We start from the raw sequence: 22,870 nt of genomic DNA on the forward strand, positions 1-22,870 counted from the left end.
CTTGTCAGTGCCTTTGTTTTGCAAATGTGTCAATCAGCACTGGCAGCAGGCAGCCTGCTCACTCATCCCGCATCGAGGCATTTGAAGTCAGACAAAAAATTCTCAGAGCTGCAGTCTGTGTATCTTGGAGTTAGGTGTCTGAAATTGTATAGGGTAAATAATCTATCTATCTATCTATCTATCTATCTATCTATCTATCTATCTATCTATCTATCTATCTATCTATCTATCTATCTATCTATCTATCTATCTATCTATCTAAACACTTTCACAAAAGGTATAACAAAACAATTGTTCTTTTATTCAAGAACAATAAAGAAATTGTTCAGTTCACATGTTGCTGTCAATGTGTAAAAACTGAAGCCCAAATATCAATCGATACTAATGTCATTTGCTTGGCTGGTGCAGAGGTAAGAACCGTTGTCTCATAATTAAGAGGTCACTGGTTTGAGCCTTTGTTCTCCATGCTCTTAATATTTTGAGTAGTGAGCAGCTAATATTATTACTATTATGTAATAAAAACATACATTTGATTTTTGTCTGTAACAGCCAGTGTAAATTTAGGGTACTTGTAAAAGTTAGTGTTTTTTTTTGTTTTATTCACTTTTATTCTCTCACTCACATTCATACTTCCCCCTGATCTGACACTGTTAGTTTTCAAATAAAGATGTTAGCAAGGGGTTAGCAGTAGCAGCTTTGGATGTAGTGAGTTTTTCTGTGGAGGAAACCTAATAATGTGCACAGCATTGTCTTCATAGATAATAAGAAGCATGGTACATTTTTAAAAAACGTACTGCACTCCTTCATGGTGATAGCTTCCATTGCCTTTACATAAAGAGCATCTGGTTTGTGTATAGCATGTGGAAATGGCCTGGACACAGACAGGCAGACATGTTGTAAAGTCACCACCACACGTTTATTTTACAACTATTTACAATTCAAAGTGCACACACCCCAAGTCCCCAAAGTCCTGGCCACACACACCTTTTTTCTGGCCGCCTCCACACTCTCCTCTTGCTTCGTCCTACTTCCACCTGACTCCAGCCTCGAATGAAGGGAGGCGGCCCCTTTTATCCGCACCCGGATGTGCTCCAGGTGTTCCCCGGCAATCTCCCGCTGACACGCCCCAGTGTGGTGGAGGTGCCGGCTGTTCTCCCGGGAGCTCTCCGGGTGTCCCTGCTTCTCTTCCCCCCAGCACTTCCGCCACACCAGGGTCCCAAGGCATTGGGGCGCCCCCTGGCGGTGACCACGGGCCCCTACAGGGTTGGGCTTCCAAGCCCTCTACCTGTGGCTCCCAAAGCAACCAGGGTGGCGGCCCCCACGTGATCCAGGGCGGGCGTAGACCCTCTTCCAGTCCTTCAGGGCGTCCCGGCCGGGTCGTCGCCCCTGGCATCCCTGACAAGCAATATCCATAAACTAAAGTGCCTTTCTTGTATTTACCCAAACACTATCACTTTACAGCTGCCTTATGCAGTTTCAGAAAACAACACAGGTAAACACAGAAGTGATGCTTTAGGAATCAGTTTTCTGCCGGGGAAAAAAAAATCAAAAATTTCCGAAACACTCTTTTTTGGCGCGTTTCATGTTTTGCAGTTACAAAAAGGTCTGCAAAACATATTTTAATGTCAGATTCAGATAACTATATGAGAATCATAACTTGCCTGTTTTACTCATTAATATTCCTGATGAACTGCGCTGTTGATTATTTAGGTTGGCTGTCCAAATTGGCAAAAGGCAATACCTTTTTGTCCATCACTTCAGTTTGGTTCTGCTCAGAGTAATAGGAGTGTAATTCTTAGAATTGTAATAATTGAAACCGATGCTGCTCTGCAGCTGGAACTGGTTGCAAGAAGATTGACAATAATCAGTGAAAAGATGAAACGAACAGACTTAATGTTTTTTAATCTTTATTTTTTAAATTGCATTTCTCTATATTTACCAGGAAAATACCCCATGGATGTAAACATTTGACTTCAGAACTATCAATAACTTTCTTCTAAATTAAATAACTGCTTGACTGGATTTTGGTGATTTGTAAATGAAAATAAAACCTCAGTGTGGTCTCTTCTACAAGTAAAATATTTTATTAAAATCTCTCTCTTTTTTTTCAGCATTGCATCTTTAATAAAGGCGGTACACACCCTGTAATGCACTAAGCAGCTGTACAGTGATAGTGCTTGGGTAAATACAAGAAAGGCACTTTAGTTTATGGATATTGCAGGAGACACAAAACAGATGCTCTTTATGTAAAGGCAATGGAAGCTCTCCAAAATCACAACCTGAGGGAACAACACAGCTGCAATGAGTGTCACCTGTTTTGTGAGCCTGGAATATTTTAGCCAGAAGATGTGAAGTGAGATATAGCCCTAGGCATGATGTCATTTTTACCACTGAAATCAGTTTCTATGAAATATTCATCTTCATTTGATCTTTTCCAGATACGTCTGCTGCGATTCTTCTAGCCAGCACCTCCAGACACATCCACTCAGCAGTCAACCTCCCTCTAGGTCATTAAGGGACTTCTGTTAAGAAAGAGCTAATGCAGCTTCTCTGTAATTATCTGCTTGAGATGTGAGGGCTCATTAAAACGGCTTGGTACCTGACCTTTCTTCTAACACTCAGGTTCATGCCAAACTGAACAAATGACTAACACTCGGGCCTCCATAAAAACCTTAACAGAGCACAACAGTTAAGTCTTACTTCTGTGTTGCATGGCTAACAGTCTTTCTTGTTTGTATTTAGTTACAAAGAAATTAATGGCATCAAGTGAAGAACAGAAATATATTACTCACAAAGAATCATTCAGCATCTTCCATTTATCGTCAGTCTGCAGGAAATGTGTTTTCTAAAGTATTTAAGAAATGACAGAGTTGTACATTTATGTAAGTAAAGTTTTTAATATATCATAATTAAAAATGGCAGATTTTCAAATTAAAGTAAGCTTTTATGTTCTGTATAAATTGTCTTTCTGAACAATTGACTTGAAACCAACAAACTGTGCTGCAGGATCAATTATAATCAAATATCATTATCACACCCTGTAATGCCATTAATCTGGTTAAAGATGTCCATGTCTAGAGACGCCTTTTTCTGCAGATTCGTTCAGTTGAGCCTTCGGCACAGAGGTGAACAGCAGGGCTTCGCTGAACAAAGTGGACACTAAGACCCAATAGCAGCGATCTTTTATATGAATCTGAAATTGTACAATTGTGAAGAATTTATGTCCCAGTTTAGAAGTGTATTTTGGTTATTATTCATTCGAGAAACTTCTGAAATAATCTCACTTTTTAATTTGAATTTATATTATTACTTTTCCTGCGGTGGGCTGGCGCCCTGCCCGGGGTTTGTTGCCTGCCATCCACCCTGTTTGGCTGGGATTGGCTCCAGCAGACTCCCGTGACCCTGTAGTTAGGATTTAGCAGTTTGGATAATGGATGGATGGATGGATTATTACTTTTCATGCCATTATTTTGGTTTCATGAGTGACAGCATTTTGTAATTTTTACACACAGGTGCTGCAATGCTATTATGACACACGTTACATGAGCAGGGCGTACAATGTCATCGCACACACAAGGAAAAAGGATGGGAAATAAAAAATCCCCTAAAAATGTCATAGTATCGTAGCACAGTCAAATCACATCAGCGTTTTTAAATTCAATTGTCCATGCTACAATGAGAGGCTGGCGGAAAAGAATCAGGAGACGGATCATAATCTTAAATGTAGCAAGAGTCGAAAACAGAAGATCAAGAAAATTAGGCACCAGAATGCTAGGCAAAATCTTAGTCAAATAAGACTCGCTACAAGTCCGTCCATCCATCCATCCATTGTCTAACCCGCTGAATCCAAACAGGGTCACGGGGGTCTGCTGGAGCCAATCCCAACCAACACAGGGCACAAGGCAGGAACCAATCCTGGGCAGGGTGCCAACCCACCGCAGGACACACACAAACACCAAGCACACACTAGGGCCAATTTAGAATCACCAATCCACCTAACCTGCATGTCTTTGGATTGTGGGAGGAAACCGGAGCGCCCGGAGGAAACCCACGCAGACACGGGGAGAACATGCAAACTCCACGCAGGGAGGACCTGGGAAGCGAACCCGGGTCTCCTAACTGCGAGGCAGCAGCACTACCACTGCGCCACCGTGCCGCCCTTGCTACAAGTCTTGATTGGTAATTCACATAGAAGAAATCTCGGGTATCAATCATGGATGATATAACATGAGATGACTTCAAGGGGACTTGGCCAAGCAATCTGGAACCACATCTTAGCACCATCTATTCAAATGGTGGCACCCATGCATAAACTGTTCTTGTAGAAGTGGAGAGATAGCAATTTTAAAAAGGTGTTGGACAAGGAGATTAAACATAGTCAAAACATAAAAAAAAGTAGTGACTGGGAATATAAAGATATTGTTGTTGTAACTAAAACATGATTCAAAAATTGTAGTTAAACTTTCAAAGCCAAAAGATCATAGAAATGTAAGGAATTTGACAAACACGAGGAGACCATTTAATCTATTGGACTTGTTTGTTTACCTAATGTCCCAAAATCTTATTTGGATACTTCTTAAAGGTTTTAAAGGTTTCTGCTTCAATGGAAGTACAGTGGAACCTCGGTTTGCGAGCATAATTCGTTCCGGAAACGTGCTCGCAGTCCAAAGCACTCGTATATCAAAGTAAATTTCCCCATAAGAAATAATGGAAACTCAGATGATTTGTTCCACAACCCAAAACTATTCATATAAAAATGATTAATACAAAATATAAAGTAAAGATACATAAAACAAATTAACCTGCACTTTACCTTTAAAAAGAATTATGGCTGGTGTGAGTGAGTTTCTAAACTCTTGTGGGATTCCACGCAACGCGGAAGAGTGTCCCAAAGCAATCGCAGTCTCCCAGCGCTGTAGCAGTTCACCGTATAAGCGTATCCGAAAAGATCGCGGACATGCTATAAGCGCTTGTCGTCAATTGGTCATACAAGGAACATTATAAAGATCCCGCTACAATAAATAACTGCGCTGTTGCTGTTTCAAGCTGAAAAAAGCTGGTGTTGTTAAAGTACTGAGACTCAGCTTCGTGTTTTGGGGCGCAAGACGGGGACTCGCACTTCACAGCACACACGTGCGCGCGCGCACACACAAACACACACACACACACACAGTCACAATGCTGCAGTAAACAGTATACGCTCGTACAGATGTGGACTATATGAGTGAGGCACACGGACTCAGACGGAGAATAGGAGACGATTGCCCTCAAAAGAAGAGAGAGAGGAAGAGAGAGACAGAGAGACGCGCGAGAGAGAGACGCGCACGAAACCGAGAGAGATAAGGAGAGAGAGAGACGTGCGAGAGAGAGACGCGCACGAAACCGAGAGAGATAAGGAGAGAGAGACACGCGCGAGAGAGAGAAGAACCATCAGCTCAGTTGTAATCACATGACGCTCAGCAGACAAAGTGTATCAATACTACTCGTATTGCAAGACATCGCTCGTTTTGCAAGACGAGCTAAATGTTTTAATAAATTTTGACTTGATAAACACTCGTAAACCAAGTTACTTGTAAACCGAGGTTCCACTGTAGTTTGTTCTGGATCTCCACAACTCTTTGCATAAATAAATGCTTCCTGGCTTCTGTCCTAAATGTGCTTCCCTTTAATTTCCACTGGTGTTCTCAAATACATGATTCACTGTTAAGTTGAAAGAATTCTGCTGGATCTTGATCAATCCCTTTGAGTATTTTGAAGACCTGAATTACGTCCCCAATGCAGTCTCCTTCTTGAGACTAAACAAGTTTAGTTCTCTAAGTCAGTCAAAGTATGCCATGTATGTAAGTACTGGAATACACTTGGTTGCTCTCCTCTGCGCAGCTCCAAGTGCTGCTTTGTGTTTTTTGTAGTGTGCTGACCAGAACTGCACACAATACTCCAGAGAATCCTTAACAAGAGAAACTTATAAACAGAGAGGTGCTAACAAAAAGTAGTTTCCATCTAAAATGTTTGGAAATAAATGCCAGAGCTGTTCTTTTAACCTGTTGCATAAACATTTTGCAAACCTGTTGCACTCTATTGATGGGGCTTGCAAAATGGCCAAATCCTAGAGTAAACAAAATGGTGCTGGAACTGGGCAAATAGATTTTAATCACTTTAATTACTTACTGAATTCAAAAATTAACACCAACTTCAGATTCCTTATGATAAAAAATGTATATGTGCATAAAAGATCCATATTTATTAAAAATGTCCTGAAATGATCATTCAGGACATTCTCAGATGTCCAAAACCATCCAACAGTGTTAAATAACTGTGAAACTAAATTTTGTACAGAGCGGGATAATAAATTTTATTTTCACCAGTATCATATCAATTCAAGCTTTTGGATAGCTATAAAAATGAAATAAATTTTTTGGAAACAATTATTGATTGGAGAAAGGCTATTTTCGTTCACCCCTGCATTCTCTTTACCTTCCTGTCCAACCTTTTGGATGTGCCAATTGCCATCTCTGGCCTCAAAACAGACAGCACAAAGTCGAAATTCTGTGCTTCTACTCCTTGTGCATCTTTAAAACATTAGAAACATTAGATAAAATATTGACGCGAACAGGCAATTCAGCCCAACAAAGCTCGCCAATCCTATCCAACCTATCCCTATAAAATAACAACAAAATCAGGTCTTGAAGGTTCCTAATGTCCTACTGGCCACTGCACTACTTGGTAACTAATTTGTGTCTATGGCTCTCTACATTTTTGTGCAAAACTTACCCTTAGCAAGTTGCCAACTGTGTCCCCAGTTCTTGATGAACTCATTTAAAGTAACAGTCTCAATCCACCATACTAATTCCTCTCGCTATTTAAAAAAAATAAATAAATGTCACCTCTTAAATCAAAAAGGTTCAACTCTCTCTCTCTGTCTTTCTTCATGACTCATCCCCTGCATTCTAGTTGCTCTTCTCTTGCCTTTTTCGTGTAGTGCCCAGAGACCAAAACTGCATACAGTACTCCAGATTAGGCCTCACCAGTGTGTTGTAAAGCTTAGATTTAACCTCCCTTGACATCAGGAAACTACATAACTTAACATTCTGTTGGCCTTCATAATGGCTTCTGGTATTAATTACAACATGTGTAATTTCTTTTATTTTATGTCACTAATAATAATATTTATAGATTCAAACTTATTAAGCCTGTTTTCATGGCTGTACGTTTTGTTCTACTTGTGCTGCCAGCAGCCAGAAAAATAGTTCTTTTCCCAGCTAGATAGATCAAGGATGTAAGAAATAAGCTACAGTGACAGTCATACCTGGGTGGAGTCTTAGGCCACACTAGCAGTGTACGTACTTTATGTAAATCTGGAAGATTCCAGCAGGTGGCAGTGTGAGACATCATCATGATTAGAAAACGTTCAGCTCCTTTGTGTTGTGAATTGCCTGAAACATCTATTAAATTCCGAGGACACTTTGCCACAATATCTCTGAAAAGGATGGATATATAATGACGACATCCATCAATCCAGGGATGTGGCCATTCCAGCAAGCATCGGCGTGAAACAACAATTTACACAAGGTGAATTCAAACAAACACATACACTAACATCAAATCCCCAAACCTTCATGTTTTTGGAAAGAAGCCGGAGCACACTGTTGAAACCCACCAGGAAAACATGGAAACACCAGGCAGGGAACACAAGGGATATGACACCCTGCGAGACAGCAGCATTACTGCTCCTTCACCATGCCGCCCCTACATGTGTGTTTATTAACAGTATTGATTATTTAAATTAATGACTTATCTGTAAAATGTAATATACTGTATATACTTTAATGCATTTCATCCTAAAATTGATATCATGTATAAATCTAAGGATTCTAAATGTGCAGAAAGCTAGAATATCATAAATGCAATGTGTTCCGTGTGGCAGTTGCTGCTTGCTGCTGCTGTTAGATCAGGAGGAAGCCCCAGAAGCACATAACGAATAACAACTGGGTTGGTTTTAAGATGACATTTACGACGGTCTCCTTTAATGACAAAATAAACTATATGATTAAAGTGGAAATTTTGAGATTAAATATATTGTGTCATTATGACGTCCTCCTCGAACCGCCACCTTATCGTGGTGGAAGGGTTTGCGTGTCCCAATGATCCTAGGAGCTCTGTTGTCCAGGGCTTTATGCCCCTGGTAGGGTCAAGCCAAGGCAAACTGGTCCTAGATGAGGGATGAGACAAAGAGCGGTTCAACCAAACCTCCTATGAAGATCAAAAACCTTGGACGATGATTTCCCTCGGCTGGGCACAGCCCAAAGAGACAACGTGGGTCCCCCTTTCCATGGGCTCACCACCTATGGGAGGGGCCAAGGACGTCGGGTGCAGTGTGTGTTGGGTGGTGGCCAGAGGCGGTGACCTTGGCTGTTCAATCCTCGGCTAAAGAAGCTGGCTCTAGGGACGTGGAATGTCATCTCTCTGAAAGGGAAGGAGCCTGAGCTAGTGTGTGAGGTCGAGATGTTCCGGCTAGATAGTCGGGCTCACTTTGACGCACAGCTTGGACTCCGAAACCAATCTTCTTGAGAGGGGCTGGACTCTCTACTACTCTGGAGTTGCCCCCGGTGACAGGCACCGAGCAGGTGTGGGTATACTTATTGCCCCCCGACTTGGAGCCTGCTCATTGGGTTTTACCCCGGTGGACGAGAGGGTAGCCTCCCTCCGCCTTTGGGTGGGGGGACGGGTCCTAACTGTTGTTTGTGTGTATGTGCCGAATGGCAGTTTGGAGTACCCACCCTTTTTGGAGTCCCTGGAGGGGGTGCTAGAGGGCATACCTTCTGGGGACTTCCTCGTTCTGCTGGGAGACTTCGTGTGCAATGACAGTGAGACCTGGAAGGGCGTGATTGGGAGGAATGGCCCCCCCGATCTGAACCTGAGCGGTGTTTTGTTATTGGACTTCTGTGCTCATCATGGGTTGTCCATAACGAACACCATGTTCAAGCATAGGGGTGTTCATATGTGTACTTGGCACCACGACACCCTAGGCCTAAGTTCGATGATCGACTTTGGGGTCGTGTCATCGGACTTGCAGCCACAGGTCTTGGACACTCGGGTGAAGAGAGAGGTGGAGCTGTCAACTGATCACCACCTGGTGGTGAGTAGGCTTCGATGGTGGGGGAGGATGCCGGTCAAGCCTGGTAGGCCCAAATGTGTTGTGAGGGTCTGCTGGGAACGTCTGGCAGAGTCTTCTGTCAGAAGTAGCTTCAACTCACACCTCCCGCAGAACTTCAATCACGTCCCGAGGGAGGTGGGGGACATCGAGTCCGAATGGGCCACGTTCCGTGCCTCTATTGTTGAGGCGGCTGACCGGAGCTGTGCCCGTAAGGTGGTCGGTGCCTGTCGTGGCGGCAATCCCGAACCCGTTGGTGGACACTGGTGGTAAGGCATACCGTCAAGCTGAAGAAGGAGTCCTTACAGACCCTTTTGTCCTGTGGGACTCTGGAGGCAGCTGATAGGTACAGGCAGGCCAAGCGGAATGCGGCTTTGGTGGTTGCTGACGCAAAAACTGAGGCGTGGGAGGAGTTTGGGGAGGCCATGGAGAACGACTTTTGGACGGCTTCGAGGAGATTCTAGTCCACCGTCCGGCGTCTCAGTAGGGTGGAGCAGTGCAGTGTCAACACTGTATATGTTGGGGATGGTGCAAGTACTAGTCTCTAAAGAACACTGACCTGAGTGGGCAGATTTCAAGTACTGGAAGTGTATTACAGTGGGCGGTTTCAAAGCGTTGTTCTGACTGGCTAAAACAAACACTGGGTGGATTTCAAGCGGAGTAGGCGGGTTCCATTGGAGTTTCTGATTGGCTAAAACGACAACTGGGCGGATTTCAAGTTAAGTATCTGATTGGCTGTGTGACGGGACTTCTTATCATACCGGAAAAAGAATCTTAGTCTGGATGCATGCAGAAACAATGGCGGTGGATTGGATGCAGTACATGACCCGGTGCAATGTGCCTGCTTTGCTCTGTATTACGCGGTACAGTTCCAATTTATAACCACACACATCCACATGCGATCTCCTGCTGAGCACGCTTTTTTTAATCAATCTACCATTCTTCCCGATGTCAATGTCAGATACGCTGCACATTACATTTATTCTCGTCACTGTGCGCCTTGCTAGTAGCGGGTTGGACCCCCTTTTACTGTATACAATGACACTGCAAGTCCCCATCTCAGTTGAATTAAACATTGAAATCATACAGCACAAGACTTGGCATGAAAAAAACATATAAACCACAACCAAGGCAGGTAAAAGTTAGTAAAATTGACAATCATGTAAAAGATAAAAATATAAAGTGCTTAAAAGTGTACGGTGTAATGAGTGCCAGATTACAGCAGCCAGTACATGTATTATAAACAAGATTTATGAGTATGGATATTAAAGACGTTCAAAGTTATTATTGAACGACTGGAATTCTTTTTGAAATAAGCTGTTCGCCAGCCTGTTAGTGTGTATTTTGATTGACGTTACATTTTCGTGAGGGCAGAGGTTCGAAGTGTTGATGACCGGGATGAGACGTGTCCTTGATGATGTTCTTTGCTCTGCTATGGTACCGGGTGTTGGCAATGTCCTCGAGTGAGGGAGCCTTTTGTTTTAAAAGCTGGTGTTAGGTTTGTGGAATATCTACACATGAATAATCGTATAAAAGGTAAAGTGCATGAGCATTGCACGGAGACAGAATATTATATAGGAGCTAAATACGCATTCATTTGAATATTGTAGCAGAATATAAATATATATTGGACAAAAAAATATAGGTATTGTACAGTCATGTTACTGTGCTAAGGGGATGGGGAGGTAGACAGAATGTACACATAACACAGTGACGAGAATAAATGTAATGTGCAGCGTATCTGACATTGACATCCGGAAGAATGGTAGGTTGATTAAAAAAAAGCGTGCTCAGCAGGAGATCACGTGTGGATGTGTGTGGTTATAAATTGAACAGTACCGCTTAATGCAGAGCAAAGCAGGCACATTACACATCTCAGCTCATTGCATTTTAAATATTGAAAGTTAGTGTCGGAACCAAGCCGTTAAAGTTGAATTTTGCAGGTTGCGTTCCAGTTTCTGTGTTTTTTGTCACTGAAAAAAAGGTTTAACGATGATTGGATGCTTAAAACCAGCCCATACAGCTTGGGGAACGCCCATTACATTCTCTGATTGGATGCTTGAAACCCGCCCATACTGCTTGGGGAACGCCCATGTTGTTCTGCAGAGACTCCCTTCTCAGATGGTGTGCTGCTGACCTCGACTTGGGATGTTGTGGGTCGGTGGGGGGAGTACTTCGAAGACCTCCTCAATCCCACTAACATGCCTTCCAATGAGGAAGCAGAGCCTGGGGACTTGGAGGTGGGCTCCCCAATCTCTGGGACTGAGGTCACCGAGGTGGTTAAAAAACTCCTTGGTGGCAGGGCCCTGGGGGTGGATGTGATACGCCTGGAGTTCCTCAAGGCTCTGGATGTTGTAGGACTGTCCTGGTTGACATGTCTCTGCAACATCTCATGGACATCGGGGCCAGTGCCTCTGGATTGGCAGACCGGGGTGGTGGTCCCCCTCTTTAAGAAAGGGGACCGGAGGGTGTGTTCCAACTACAGAGGGATCACACTCCTCAGCCTCCCTGGAAAAGTCTATTCGGGGGTCCTGGAGAGGAGGGTCCATCGGATAGTCGAACCTCGGATTCAGGAGGAACAGTGTGGTTTTCATCCTGGTCGTGGAACAGTGGACCAGCTCTACACCCTTAGCAGGATCCTGGAGGGTGCATGGGAGTTTGCCCAACCAGTCTACATGTGTCTTGTGGACTTGGAAAAGGCGTTCGACCGTGTCCCTCGGGGAATCCTGTGGGGGCTGCTCCGGGAGTATGGGGTACTGGACCCCCTGATAAGAGCTGTTCGGTCCCTGTACAACCAGTGTCAGAGCTTGGTCCGCATTGCCGGTAGTAAGTCAAACCCGTTTCCAGTGAGAGTTGGACTCCGCCAGGGCTGCCCTTTGTCACCGATTCTGTTCATAACTTTTATGGACAGAATTTGTAGGTGCAGCCAGGGTGTTGAGGGGGTCCAGTTTGGTGGACTCAGGATTGGGTCATTGCTTTTTGCAGATGATGTTGTCCTGTTTGCTTCATCAGGCCGTGATCTTCAGCTCTCTCTGAATTTGTTCGCAGCTGAGTTTGAAGCGGCTGGGATGGGAATCAGCACCTCCAAATCCGAGACCATGGTCCTCAGCCGGAAAAGGGTGGAGTGCCCTCTCAGGGTTGGGAGCGAGATTAAAGTTAAAGTATCTTGGGGTCTTGTTCACGAGTGACGGAAGAATGGAGCATGAGATCGACAGGCGGATCGGTGCGGCGTCTGCAGTGATGTGGGCTCTGCATCGGTCTGTCGTGGTGAAAAAGGAGCTGATCTGTAAGGCAAAGCTCTCAATTTACCAGTCGATCTATGTTCCTACTCTCACCTATGGTCATGAGCTATGGGTAGTGACCAAAAGAACAAGATCGCGAATACAAGCGGCTGAAATGAGTTTCCTCCGCACGGTGCCTGGGGTTTCCCTTAAAGATAGGGTGAGAAGCTCAGTCATCCGGGAGGTGCTCAGAGTAGAGCTGCTGCTTCTCCGCATCAAAAGGAGTCAGATGAGGTGGCTCGGCCATCTGATCAGGATGCCTCCTGGACACCTCCCTGGCACGTCCAACTGGGAGGAGGCCCCAGGGAAGACCCAGGACACACTGGAGGGACTATGTCTCTCAGCTGGCCTGGGAATGCCTTGGGATTCCCCTGGAAGAGCTAGAAGAAATAGCAGAGGAGAGGGAAGTCTGGGCATCTCTGATCAAGCTGCTGCCCCCGCTACCCGACCTTGGATAACCGGAAGAGGATGGATGGATGGTGTCATTATGATGGGGAATAGGCGGCACTTGAATATAAAAGCACTATGAATGCATTTGTATATCAGCATTTTGCTTCAACACATCGAACCATTCACCAAACATTGAAGCACGCACATTGAGCTTGTAGGACCTGATCAAGTGGCTTGCACGATTGTGCAGTGGTTAGTGCTCCTACCTCACCGAGTCCTGTCTTGGGTCTGTAAAATGTTTCCCACGTTTCTCCATGTTCTCATGGACTGCACAATTTTTCCCCACAGCCTAGAGATGCACCAGCTTGGTTGACTACTATCTGTAAGTTGTCTGAGTGTGTATGTGTGCGTGTGTATGTATGTGTGGATGCACTGAGAATTACTAGCGTCCAATCCCGAACTGATTGATGCCTTGTGCTGCAATGGGCTCCAGGCCCACATCATCCTGTATTAAAATTGTAAGGTTTGGAAAATGAATAATTTAATGACTGCTCAGAATAATGTGATTCAAATTAAAGACCACTGAATAAAATCAACCTTCTCAATTTATTCTTCTTTTATCATAAAAATTCATACTGCCACAAAAACAATGCTTAGGGCATAATGGAGAACCTAATGATGGCTGACTCAGTCTGATGTTGGCAATAAAAGTAAAACAAATCAATAAAAAAGCACCTTAAGTTAAATGTGACCTGTCAAAGTGATAGAAAAACTTTCAGTCTCTTCATTAAATATGTCCATACTCATGAAATGCACAGAATTAAGTTTAGAAACGAAAATTCAATGAGATACCGGTAGTTGAGGTCCCCGGAACTGAGGAGGCTCCACCGAGGTGGTGTCCGTGAACAGAGACCTGGGGTAAGGCACTGGCTTGGATGAAGACGCAGCCACCTAGAAACACAAAGACATAAAATAAACACAAACCATATAGAAATCTTTACTAATGCAGGGCGGAAATCTAGGAGGTTTCTAGGCATTGAACTATGTAGTTAAGATAAGTAAAAAGTAATTTACATAGTGATGTTTTCAAGAAGAAAGACAAAGCAAAAAGAAGAAAAATAGAGAAAACTCTTACATTAAAAGTGGTTGCTTTTATCTTATTTAGTTCAGATTCCTGTGTTACATGTGTAAGGATTTGTAGTTTAAACCTTATAACACAAAATATGGATATGGAAGCAGAGAAATGCTCATGGGGTTAGAAATTCGGCTCTTAACGGTGTATTTTTATTAGAACATTAGAAAAACTGTGACACAAACAGGTCATTCAGCCCAACAAGCCCGTCCATCCCATTCCCCTAGATTGTCCAAAATGGCATCAAGTTGAGATGTGAAGGTCTCTAATAGAGATTTGAAGATTCAAAAACACATGCAGTTTCTTTAACTTAGCAGGCCTAACTAAAACTTCCCTGCTGTTATGAGCACAGAAAATTCCACCAGCATGACAAATGGCCACCCTTAATACTATCACAAGTCTGAGTCTTCTTCTCCTTTTCCCATTTACACTCCTTTCAGGACATGTGTGACTCCTCCAGCAGCATCCTCTCTTTGCTCAACCCCGACTCCTCTTTCTTCCATTGCACTTTTATTTAATTCATTTACCTCACCACTGGAAAGATTCTTCTACAAAATGATAAATGAGGATAAATGAGGTTCTTCTGGATGTGATGAAGTCAACTTTGCTTTAAGTTTTTATCTTTTGTTCTGTTTTGTTCATCTAGTGCACTGCAGGGGTCACCAGGTTCAGTCCTGGAGCACAGCTATGGCTGCAGGTTTCCATTCTTACCCATTCCTTTAGCGACCTGTTTTTTTTGCTGCTAATTAATTTCTTTTCCCTTCATTTCAATTGACTTGTTTATTAAGATTTACGTGTAAATCCTTGAATTGCTTTATTTTTTCCTTAAATGGCACCCAAGCAGAAATGAAATGTGAAGCGAGCTAACAGATGAGAAGCTAAGTCAGGGCTTCAAACTCCAACCAATTTCTAATTAGAAGCTGAATCTTGTTAATTAAACCCGTTATTTAATTCCATGGCTTGCTTCTGCTCTTATTTTACCACTAGCGACTGGGAGCCCGATCGAATCGGGCTACAAATTCTACGTTTGTGAAATCCATACTTTCTCTGCAAAGAATTATTTGTTTTTTTAAGTCCTTGAAATGATTTTGTTATCATGGCACTGATTTGTGCTTAAAAGACCTTTTCGGCTGATATAATGAAGAGCTTCCTGTTTAAACGGGGCTGCGAGATGTGAACTCAGCTCTTCGGCGCACCTCATTTGATTTGTTCCGGCAAACAAATTTTCAAAGCAAACCGTATTTTACAACTCTAATCAGAGTCGAAGTAATAATTATGTTGGCGTGGTCACTTTAGATCTGAGATCGGCTAAAATTTAAACAATGACCGTTGTTAATACTCAGCCGTCATTACTCAGTTTGCCAACAGATGTCAGAAGGACGGATGCCAAAACCGAACTGCCCAGAGAATGATTTCGATGTTCCAAGTAAATGGTGATACGTTCTAAATTACTTACAGTTCCGGAGTTGTCAAAGGTTTTAAGTCAGTCGACGATGTTAGTCCTGGAAAGTACGCTCCACCAAACCAACGTTCCAAAAACCAACCGCACTTACTGTTATCTGCTCGAACCAACACCGACTTACTATACTCGGCCGTCCAGCAGCGTCACTGAAGCATTTGAACATTCTTAGCCAATCATTCAATACTGCGTCCGCGTTTGCCACGTTACGTTCTAACTACAGAGGCAGAGTCCCATTGCATGGTTCTAACTTGTATTGAGTCGAGGTATTGACACGAACAACGTACATACGGGGTATTGACGTGAACATCATACATATGGATAGTATCAAATTATATATAAGGATACCAGACATTTTCAAAACAGTGCGTCCTAACTGTAGGGCCTTGCCTGAAGATTTTGGCAGAGCTAAATTACAGTGAGGTGCTCTGGTAGTTTGGCAAAATGGTAAAGTGCTTGCACTGAAATGGAAGGAGAAAAAAGATGTTTGTCTTCATAGCATTGTACATAATGCAACTACAATCACTGTTCATGCAAAAGGCAACAAGAAGGTTACAAAGCCTTGTGCTGTGGTCGACTACAATAGCACAATGGGTGGCGTAGACCATGCTGATCAAGAATTGACTTCCCACATAGCCCTGTATTAACATAAGAAGAAGGTTTGGAAAATGAATAATTTAATGACTGTTCAGAATATTGTGATTCAAATTAAAGACCACTGAATAAAATCAACCCATCCATTCATCATCCAACCCGCTATATCACAACTACAGGGTCATGGGGGTCTGCTGGAGCCAATCCCTGCCAACACAGGGCGCAAGGCAGGAAACAAACCCTAGGCAGGGCACCAGCCCACCGCAGGGCGCGCACACACACACGGGACAATTTAGGATCGCCAATGCACCTAACCTGCATGTCTTTGGACTGTGGGAAGAAACCTACGCAGACACGGGGAGAACATGCAAACTCCACGCAGGGAGGACCCGGGAATCGAACCCGGGGTCTCCTAGCTGCGAGGCAGCAGCGCTACTCACTGCACCACCGTGCCGCCCTAAAATCAACCGTCTCAATTTATTCTTCTTTTATCATAAAAATTCATACTGCCACAAAAAACAATGCTTAGGGCATAAATGGAGAACCTAATGATGGCTGACTCAGTCTGACGTTGGCAATAAAAGTAAAACAAATCAATTAAAAAGCACCTTAAGTTAAATGTGAGCTGTCAAAGTGATAGAAAAACTTTCAGTCTCTTCATTAAATATGTCCATACTCATGAAATGCACAGAATTAAGTTTAGAAACGAAAATTCAATGAGATACCGGTAGTTGAGGTCCCCGGAACTGTGGAGGCTCCACCGAGGTGGTGTCCATGAACAGAGACCTGGGGTAAGGCACTGGCTTGGATGAAGACGCAGCCACCTGGAAACACAAAGACATACAATAAACACAAACCATATAGAAATCTTTACTAATGCAGGGCTGAAATCTAGGAGGTTTCCAGGCATTGAACCATGTAGTTAAGATAAGTAAAAAGTAATTTACATAGTGATGTTTTCAAGAAGAAAGACAAAGCAAAAAGAAGAAAAATAGAGAAAACTCTTACATTAAAAGTGGTTGCTTTTATCTTATTTAGTGTCATTTTCCTGTGTTACATGTGCAAGAATTTGTAGTTTAAACCTTATAACACAAATGTAGATTTCATTAACATCAAAATAAGAAGCAGAGAAATGCTCATGGGGTTAGAAATTTGGCTCTTAATGGTGTATTTTTATTAGAACATTAGAAAAACTGTGACACGAACAGGTCATTCAGCATACTGTAACAAGCCCGTCCATCCCATTCCCCTAGATCAGGGGTCCTCAATCCCAGTCCTGGAGAGCCGCAGTGGCTGCAGGCTTTTGTTCTGACCTGGTTGCTTAATTAGAAAGCAATTCTTGCCAATAAAGCACTAACAAGCTATGAAATTAAATTAACTCTGCTATGTCAGGTCATTCTCATATCCTAGATTTTCTTTCCCTTTCTATCATGCAAATGATTTGAAGGCTAAAATGGACGAGTAATTCTCAGTCCTTCACTTTTTTCTCTTCATTTTTTTCCCAAGTATTTAATTAAACCCAATAGTACAGATAAATACACACAGGTGTAAATGTAAATACGCTAAATGGAGAAATGCTGCTCTCTCTTGTCATTTGCATGTTATTGATAATAAGGAGCAATTAAAATAGCTGTTTAAGACAAAATTGAGCAATAAGGGCTGAAAATCACTAAAGTGAAGCAGAAGTGTTACTTTAGCAATAAGTGCTTTTTATTAAGCAACTGGGTTAGAGCAAAAACCTGCAGCCACTGCGGCTCTCCGGGACCGTGATTGAGGACCCCTGGCCTAGATTGTCCAAAATGGCATCAAATTGTGAAGGTCTCTAATAGAGATTTGAAGATTCAAAAACACATGCAGTTTCTTTAACTTAGCAGGCCTAACTAAAACTTCCCTGCTGTTATGAGCACAGAAAATTCCACCAGCATGACAAATGGCCACCCTTAATACTATCACAAGTCTGAGTCTTCTTCTCCTTTTCCCATTTACACTCCTTTCAGGACATGTGTGACTCCTCCAGCAGCATCCTCTCTTTGCTCAACCCCGACTCCTCTTTCTTCCACTTGCACTTTTATTTAATTCATTTACCTCACCACTGAAAAGATTCTTCTAAAAAATAATAAATGAGGATAAATGAGGTTCTTCTGGATGTGATGAAGTCAACTTTGCTTTAAGTTTTTATCTTTTGTTCTGTATTGTTCATCTAGTGCAGGGGTCACCAGGTTCAGTCCTGGAGCACAGCTATGGCTGCAGGTTCCATTCTAAGCCATTCCTTTAGCGACCTGTTTTTTCGCTGCTAATTAATTTCTTTTCCCTTCATTTTAATTGACTTGTTTATGAAGATTTAGATCCTTGAATTGCTTTATTTTCTCCTTAAATGGCACCCAAACATAAATGAAATGTGAAGTGAGCTAACAGATGAGAAGCTAAGTCAGGGCTTCAAACTCCAACCAATTTCTAATTAGAAGCTGAATCTTTTTAATTAAACCCATTATTTAATTCCATGGCTGGCTTCTGCTCTTATTTTACCATAGCAGACATTTCCAAAACAGTGCGTCCTAACCATAGTGGAATGCCTGAAGATTTTGGCAGAGCTAAATTACAGTGAGGTGCTCTGGTAGTTTGGCAAAAGGGTAAAGTGCATGCACTGAAATGGAAGGAGAAAAAAGATGCTTGTCTTCATAGTACTGTACATAATGCAACTACATTCACTGTTCATGCAAAAGGCAACAAGCAGGTTATGAAGCCTTGTGCTGTGGTCGACTACAATAGCACAATGGGTGGCGTAGATCATGCGGATCAAGAATTGACTTCCCACATAGCCCTGTATTAACATAAGAAGGTTTGGAAAATGAATAATTTATTGACTGTTCAGAATATTGTGATTCAAATTAAAGACCACTGAATAAAATCAACCGTCTCAATTTATTCTTCTTTTATCATAAAAATTCATACTGCCACAAAAACAATGCTTAGGGCATAAATGGAGAACCTAATGATGGCTGACTCAGTCTGATGTTGGCAATAAAAGTAAAACAAATCAATAAAAAAGCACCTTAAGTTAAATGTGAGCTGTCAAAGCGATAGAACAACTTTCAGTCTCTTCATTAAATATGTCCATACTCATGAAATGCACAGATTTAAGTTTAGAAAAGAAAATTCAATGAGATACCGGTAGTTGAGGTCTCCGGAACTGTGGAGGCTCCACCGAGGTGGTGTCCGTGAACAGAGACCTGGGGTAAGGCACTGGCTTGGATGAAGACGCAGCCACCTAGAAACACAAAGACATACAATAAACACAAACCATATAGAAATCTTTACTAATGCAGGGCTGAAATCTAGGAGGTTTCCAGGCATTGAACCATGTAGTTAAGATAAGTAAAAAGTAATTTACATAGTGATGTTTTCAAGAAGAAAGAAAAAGCAAAAAGAAGAAAAATAGAGAAAACTCTTACATTAAAAGTGGTTGCTTTTATCTTATTTAGTGTCAGCTTACTGTGTTACATGTGTAAGGATTTGAAGTTTAAACCTTATAACACAAAATATAGACTTCAATAACATCAAAATAAGAAGCAGAGAAATGCTCATGGGGTTAGAAAGTCTTAATTCTTAATGGTGTATTACTGGTAGAACATTAGAAAAATTGTGACACAAACAGGTCATTCAGCCCAACAAGCCCATCCATCCCATTCCCCTAGATTGTCCAAAATGGCATCAAGCTGAGATGTGAAGGTCTCTAATAGAGATGTCTGTCTTCTTAGCACTGTACATAATGCAGCTACAATAAATGTTCATGCAAAAGGCAACAAGCAGGTTACAAAGCCTTATGCTGTGGTCGACTACAATAGCACGATGGGTGGCGTAGATTGTGCAGATCAAGAATTTACTTTCTATCCCTTTATATGGAGGCAACAAAAGAAATACTGTACTACAAACAGACGTTTCATCATCTGGTGGAACAGTGCATTTGGAATGTATTCATGTTATACAAACAAAAAGCTGGCAAAACTGTATTTCCTGCAAACTTTACATGCCAGCTTGTAGAACAAATCATTGCCGCAAATCCACCGTCCACCCTAACACTAAAGAGACACGGTCGACCCAGCACATAGCGAATAAATCCAGAGCATCTTATTGGTAGAGATTTCATTGATTATATACTCCAGCAGAAAACAAACTGAATCCAACTCATACCTGTTCAAAAACGGATAAATCTGGAAAGAAAATCCAAAAAGAAACACGCTATTATTGTCCTGATGGTGACATTGGATTGTGTCTTTCATCGTGATTTAAGATTTACCACACAAAGGACTCATTTTGAGATTATATACTGTTTTGGCATCATTAGTAGTGTTATTATTATTGTTATTCTTCTTCTTCTTTCGGCTGCTCCCGTTAGGGGTTGCTACAGCGGATCATCTAAATTACTGTTATTATTATTTCTGTTATTACAGTATTGTTCATTTCACAGTACAGTATTATTTTTATTCATCATTACTATTATTAGGGTGGCATGGTGGCGCAGTGGTAACGCTGCTGGTTCGCTTCCCGGGTCCTCCTAGTGTGGAGTTTGCATGTTCTCCCCATGTCTGCGTAGGTTTCCTCCGGGTACTCTGCTTTCCTCCCACAGCCCAAAGACATGCAGGTTAGGTGGATTGGCGATTCTAAATTGTCCCTAGTGTGTGTGTCCTGCGGTGGGTTGGCACCCTGCCCAGGATTGGTTCCTGCCTTGTGCCCTGTGATTGGCTCCAGCAGACCCCCGTGACCCTGTGTTTAGATTCAATGGGTTGGAAGACGGATGGATTACTATTATTATTTATATCATTATTATACTTTTTAGATTTAATAAAAATGTAATTTTTCATGCCAAAAGAATGCAACTTTTTTTATGTTTTTTTGGAATAAAATGTAACACTAAGGAGTTTAAAGGGTGATCAAACTTCTTTTAAAATAAAGAAAAGATTCCTTGCAAGCAGACCTTGACTTCATTTTGCCGATTGATTCACATTGCCTATCTCAGATCTTAAGTGTTTCAACCCATGCTTGTCAGGATATAATACCGTATTTACTCGTGTACCACACACACTCGTGTAAGAAGTGCACGCTAGGTTTTACAAATAAAATCACGAAAAAATTTTTTGCCCCGTGTGCGACATGCGTTGTGATTTTATAGGAAGCAGGTGAGGTTGGAGTAAGACACCGACGTGAATAACTGTAATGAAGAATAATTACGTCTTGTTTAATTCTTTCTGCACATGATACAGTGTATTGTATTGGAGTACTCACTGTAAGCAGTACCCCTACTGTAGAAAGTTCAGTGTTTGTCACACCATGCTGCGAAAGGTGGGAATGACAAATAGCTCTGTGAAACGAGAAAAGAAAGAACCATATAGAGACAATTGGTAAAGGACTATAACGGCAAGTGGAAAATTATTGTGCTCACCAGACTATTCCAGTTTAATCATCATCTTCCGATTTGCTGCTGGATTCGGATTCGCCACCGCTACTGACATCGTCACTTCCCTATAAGACGTCGTCTTAGCCTTCCATCGATTCTGTTGGATATGCTGCACTTTTTGAAGCTTTTCACAACCAAATCCTCTGGAATAAGCTTCCAAGCAGCGATGATCCAGGCACACATCTGTATCAATGTTGGGGCTTTCATTTTGCCAGTTGGCATTGTGTCGTGTACCACTGTTGCAGCCCATTCGGTATACATTCTTGAAACATGAGCCTTAAATGGTGATTGATGCAGACATCTTGAAGTTGGAGGAGCGAAGTCATGCCTTCAGGAATTATCACTTGATCTGTTTTCCTATCTTTCAGTCTTTCTTTAACACTTCAGTTAAATGGCCACGAAAGCTGTCCATGACCAAAATGTTTGGCATTTTCAGGAGACTGCCCGGCTGACGTTGCCACACACATTTCAACCAATCGATTACAAGATCATTGTCCATCCAACCATTTTTTTGAGGTCTGACGATGATCCCAGGATCTCCTTTTAAATATTATGTACGGCGGTAGTTTCTTTCCATCTGCAAGAATCATCAACATCACGGTACACCGCTGCTTCTCTCTGCCTCCCGTGCGTACTGGGACACTCTTGTCTCCGACTGCATTAACAGTAGTGTTTGAGGGGTTCTCAAAATAAACTGTCATTTGATCAGCATTACCAATTTGCCCCATTAAATACGTTTTCTGCTGCCTCAACTGAACAACGTATTTTTGGAAAGCTAGTAACTTTTCTACATATGCGTCTGGTAGACACTGCGAAATGGTCGTGCGGCATCTTAGTGATAAGCCATTCCTTCTCATGAAGCACGTAACCCATCTGCGGCTTGCTTTGAACTGAGTGATGGGTATTCCATGTTCTTTCGCTATATCACGAGCTTTCATCTGAATCATTTCCGTGGACACTGCATATCCAAGCTGACACCTGTCTTGAATGTAATCAGCGAGTGCAACTTCAACTTGTGGGAACTGGGCACGTTTTCCGCGAAATGCCCGTCTGTTTATGTTGCATGATGAAAGTTTTTCTTTTTTCCGTTGCCAGTCTCGAACACATGACTCTGGAACACCGTACTTGTGACCTGCTGCACAATATCCTATCTTCTCTGCTTCCAAAATCACTTTTAGTTATTCTCCCGCCGTGAAGGTGCGTAAATGCTTGCTACTATACATGCTGAATGACGACGCCAAACTGATTCAAAAACAAAGAAAACCCTACCCTACCATATTCCTCATGTATGACGCGCACCTGATTTTCTAATGCTAATTTTCAGGAATAAATGTGTGTGTGGTACACACGTAAATATGGTAACCCCATTTATTTCTATCGCATATTTCCATAAAAGACATGTAGCTCA

The 22,870-nt window shown here is 42.3% G+C and overlaps 1 protein-coding gene across 3 annotated transcripts in view; it reads right to left on the reverse strand.

Moving 5' to 3' along the window:
* The window catches only part of plekhs1.2 (pleckstrin homology domain containing S1, tandem duplicate 2), a 69,782-nt gene that overhangs the window by 35,330 nt on the left and 11,582 nt on the right, over positions 1-22,870 (reverse strand). For all 3 annotated transcript variants that reach the window (XM_039742367.1, XM_039742357.1, XM_039742370.1), the window contains 3 exons: positions 19,177-19,275; positions 16,733-16,831; positions 13,675-13,773 (listed from right to left, as the gene is read on the reverse strand). In XM_039742367.1, the coding sequence (XP_039598301.1) occupies positions 13,675-13,773; positions 16,733-16,831; positions 19,177-19,275 (297 nt within the window). The remainder of the gene's footprint in view (positions 1-13,674; positions 13,774-16,732; positions 16,832-19,176; positions 19,276-22,870) is intronic.

Source organism: Polypterus senegalus, chromosome 1 (genome assembly GCF_016835505.1).
Source record: "Polypterus senegalus isolate Bchr_013 chromosome 1, ASM1683550v1, whole genome shotgun sequence".
Classification (NCBI taxonomy): Eukaryota; Metazoa; Chordata; class Cladistia; order Polypteriformes; family Polypteridae; genus Polypterus; species Polypterus senegalus.